The sequence below is a fragment of the Galeopterus variegatus genome, unplaced genomic scaffold (assembly GCF_000696425.1).
Source record: "Galeopterus variegatus unplaced genomic scaffold, G_variegatus-3.0.2 Scaffold9941, whole genome shotgun sequence".
Classification (NCBI taxonomy): domain Eukaryota; kingdom Metazoa; phylum Chordata; class Mammalia; order Dermoptera; family Cynocephalidae; genus Galeopterus; species Galeopterus variegatus.
In genome coordinates this window covers 30884-35448 of record NW_007736052.1, presented here as the reverse complement: position 1 = coordinate 35448, position 4565 = coordinate 30884, and the positions used below count along the sequence as shown (strand labels likewise).

Sequence of the window (4565 nt, the reverse complement as noted above, 5' to 3'; positions counted from 1 at the left end):
GCGCGCCGCGCCGCCGCCGCCGCTGAGCTCGCCGGCCGCGCCGGGGCTCGGCCGTCCGAGCGGGAAGATGTTTTCCGCCCTCAAGAAGCTGGTGGGGTCGGAGCAGGCCCCGGGCCGGGACAAGAGCATCCCCGCCGGGCTGCAGTCCATGAACCAGGCGCTGCAGAGGCGCTTCGCCAAAGGGGTGCAGTACAACAGTGAGTGGGCCGTGGCCGGGCGGCTCGGGCGGCTGGGGCCGCGGGGTTTTCCTCCCTTCACTTCGTCCTCCGCTTGGAGGCAGGATGTCAGCTACGCTACACGTTGTCGCCTCGTTTGGTTTTTTGCCTTTTAATGAAGGATTTGCAAGGGCCACGTTTAGAGGAGCTCCAGAAGGCACAGGCCGACTTGTGACCGCAGGAAGGCGGCGGCACTCACAGACGCTGGGCACCCGGGACGGCTCCGTTCCGGTTATAAATTATGCAGACCGCGCAGCTCCTAGCCACCGGCTGCCACCTTGACCTCTTTTGAGTCTTTCCACTTCGCAGGCTCTTTCCTAGCGGTATTGAAAGGCTTTTATGTTGTTCCCTGCTGTGACATTGTTTCCTCTACCATTTCCTTATGTTGCTGCTAGATTTTAGGACACCTCCCACCCCCCGCTCACTTTAAGAGGAGCCTTACAGTCTCCGTGATGTTTAGATGGTGATGTAGGATATTAAGAAACTAGTTAGAAAGACTTTAAAGGCCTTAAAAGCGAGCTCGTTTTAGATGTGTTGTACTTGAAATTTTGTATGTGTTTTTGTCACATTCAGAGAAGACAGTGCTAAGACAAAACACACACTTACGCAAATCTTTAGCGTAGCGTCTACGTTTGGATCCCTTATTTAATTTTAGTACTTACAGTATTATTTTAAACTAAGCCCTAGGACTTTGGAAATTAGAACTTGGAAGCTGTTGCCCTTCTGAAAAGGCTCCTTAATGGGCACACCCCCTGGGTGGTCCTGGGTGGTGGGGACTAAAACAGGCAGTGGAGTTGTTCCAGAGGAGAAATCCAACCTTCAGTAGTTGAGAGACAGATCACGATCTCCTAGAACAGAGCGAAAGTTGGTGAGACTGAGAGAAAGGTGGATTTGTGCCTAAATTGCATTTTAGAGGGATGTTGTCTCTTCAGTTAAATGCTGTGCTATTTTGAAACTTTTTGATTCCATGTGTTAGTAGAGTACAAAGTTTCTAGTATTTTCCCAAATATCTTACTTAGGGGAACAAACCAGCAATGTGATAATTATAGGTTCAGGATTTTTTATAGGGAAGAGTTGCCATTAACACTTGACAACTTCCAAGTGTCTGGGTTCTCTTATAGAATGTTATCCTCCCAGGACAGGTAAGTCGTTTTCTTTTAAATTTGCTCGGATGAGAAGTGACTCGGGTCATACGTACATAGAGTCCCAGCATACTCATCAGATTTAGAATCAAAACCTGAGGCATTGGACTACGTTCCCAATTTGATAGATATTTGTATATAAACTGGAAAAAAGGGTTTTACCAGAGTTGGTCTATTCCTTTCTATTTCAGTTACACAATTTATTCAGCTGTGTTTGGTGCAGAAGTTTTAATTACGGGGCAGCCTCTTGACTGAGAAAGACCACTGTTATGGAACTCTTAGTATTGGGCCTTGCTGAGGACATTGGGACAGCCAGAGTCCTTTCCAAGTAGATCTAAGTGTGAGAATTTAAAAATGGGAGCTAAGGGGCCGGCCCGGTGGCGCACTCGGTAGAGTGCAGCGCTTGGGAGCGTGGTGGCGCTCCCGCTGAGGGTTCAGATTCCATATAGAGACCGGTCCGCTCACTGGTTGAGCGTGGTGCGGGTGCGACACCGAGGGTTGCGATCCCATTGCCGGTCGTGGTACGGGCGCGACACTGAGGGTTGCGATCCCGTTACCGGTCACGAAAAAAGACAAAAAGGGAATAAATAAATAAATAAATAAAATAAAAATGGGAGCTAAACACTTCCTCGGTTAAGAAACGTTTTGAAAAATTCATTTTTGGATAAAACAGCTTTTCCTTTAGGTAATTAATAGCTCTGTTTAACATATTATTTGACCTGCCCCAGTAGGGCTGATTTGCAGATTTCTGAACCTTTGCTGGCAGTGATATGCTGTGTTTCCCTTTGTGTTTTCCTTCTCCAGCAGTCATTCATTTAGCAAATATTTATTGAGTGTTCAGTGAAAACAACAGACAACATTATCTGCTCTGGTGAAGCTTACATCCTAGTGGGAGTGGAAGATACAATAAGCAATAAACGTAATAAATAAGTAAACTTATAGTTTGCATGAGGGTTGAGGGCTATGGATCGCAAATGGAGCATGGTAAGAGGGTCAGAAGTGCCACCGGGTAGGGTGGGATTGCGACTTTACACGGAGGATCAGAGTGGGAGGAAAGCTGCTGGGGGGAAGGTACTTATAAAGGTGGGAACCTTCTGGGCAGAGGGAGTCTGGGGCAGAGACCCTTTGGTGAGTGTGTTCATCTGAGTGTACTGAAGTCCCGAAAGAGGCACAGGAGACCACAGAATGAAGGGGGGAGGTTTCCAGGCCATCGTAGGGACACCAGCTTTTGCTCTTAGCAAATGGGAAACCCTTCAAGGGCTCTGAGTGGTGGGAGTGCAAGGGGATTTGACTGACACTGCCTGCTGATGAGGACAGGGTGCCGGGACAGGGAAGCCAGCAAGGGCACAGGATCTAAGCCGTTGTACATCTGAGATAAATCAGACACTTTTCTTGGTTTGAAAATACAGGAGAATGATTCTGTATTTCGTAGGAAATGTGTGTGAATGTGAGTGAATTAAAGTTGAATCGGGGTGAAAAAAGTTGAGTCTTCTAATGGAGCCATATGTTTTCTGCATTGTATCTTCTAAAGGAAAACGCTTAGAACAGAGTTAACCTGGTTAGCAAAACAGCTGGCTTACCACGTGCTTCTTAAGAGAAGGGCTTCTCTTATCTCTTGTATGAATCTTAAAGGTTTTCCAGGCAAATCACTCAGTCAGCTTATTTCAGCCAACATCCAAGGTTCTGAGATTGATTTGACTTTTTAATTTAAAAGTAGAGGCTAATTACTTTTTTTAGATGATGAAACCAGATTATTTTACTTATTCTCATATTACAGGTTTTCTTCTAATTAACTTTTAAAAGGAGTAAATTTTTTTTTTTTTTTTTTTTTTAAAGATGACCGGTAAGGGGATCTCAACCCCTGACTTGGTGTTGTCAGCACCACGCTCAGACAGTGAGCGAACCGGCCATCCCTATATGGGATCCGAACCCGTGGCCTTGGTGCTATCAGCACCGCACTCTACCGAGTGAGCCACAGGCCGGCCCCAAAAGGAGTAAATTTTTAATTTCAATTTTAAAAAAGGGAAAGACTTTTCATTTTCAAAATCTGAAAGAGAATAGAAAACAAATGTGCTTTAAAACAGATAAAGCTGTAAAAGGAGGAAGCAGCTCTGAGACTATATCAAGATTCCATGAACAGACAAGTTGTATTTGAAAAAGAACCAAAGAGAATTTCTAGAAATTAAAAACAAGGTCATTAAAATAGTTGACAAGCGAAGCAGCACAATAACTGAAGAGTCAGTACCTGGAGGAGAGTTTGTGGCACAGAGATTAAGCAGATTCCAGCACATGTCTGAACAGGTTTCAGAAGGAAAGCACTGCAGGAATGGAGAGAGGCAGCACTGAAGAAAGAAGACTGAAAGTTTTCCAAATACATGAAACTCCAAGAAGTCCAAGTCCAAGTGCACAAAACACCCACAACTGGACACATCATTAGAAATTTTCAGGACATCACAATCAAAAAGAAAAAACTCTTAGATGCAGCCGAGTGAAAAGACCGCCTTCCAAAGAGCAAGCAGTGAAGCGATGACACAGCTTGCAGCCACGTCATGGGCCTGCAGGGGAGCTGCTGTCAGCCTGGAAGCGCCTGACTGAGCAGTTACACAAGAGCAAGTGTGATTAAACCTATTTTCAGTCCAAGTTTGATGGTTCACTGTGCACAGATTGTTGTAGAAATAAATACTGCAGGATATTAGTATTAGACAGATGGAAATTGAGCTTCAAAGGAGAGGATTAAAAAAGCAAAGATAAGCAAAAGAACTGGTAGATAGATGGTGAAATCTGAATAAGCACTGGCTCTGGCTAGGGCCGGCCCGTGGCTCACTTGGGAGAGTGTGGTGATGATAACACCAAGGCCAAGGGTTCGGATCCCTATATAGGCATGGCTGGTTGGCTCACTTGGGAGAGCGTGGTGCTGATGACACCAAGTCAAGGGTTGAGATCCCCTTGTTGGTCATCTTTTTAAATAAATAAATAAATAAAACAAATAAATAAATAAGCACTGGCTAAGGCCGGCCTGTGCTCACTTGGGAGAGTGTGGTGCTGATAACACCAAGGCCACAGGTTCGGATCCCTATATAGGGATGGCCAGTTTGCTCACTTGGGAGAGCGTGGTGCTGACAACACCAAGTCAGGGGTTAAGATCCCCTTACCGGTCATCTTTTTTTGTCTTTTTTTTTTTTTTTTTATACTGACCGGCAACGGGATC

At 45.4% G+C, this 4565-nt stretch overlaps 1 protein-coding gene across 1 annotated transcript in view; it reads left to right on the top strand.

Annotated features, from left to right (window-relative positions):
• Positions 1 to 17: 17 nt before the first annotated feature.
• The window catches only part of RABL6 (RAB, member RAS oncogene family-like 6), a 31433-nt gene continuing 26885 nt past the window's right edge, over positions 18 to 4565 (top strand). The window contains 1 exon segment of the mRNA XM_008593983.1: positions 18 to 197. Within this exon segment, the coding sequence (XP_008592205.1) occupies positions 68 to 197 (130 nt within the window). The 5' untranslated portion in view covers positions 18 to 67.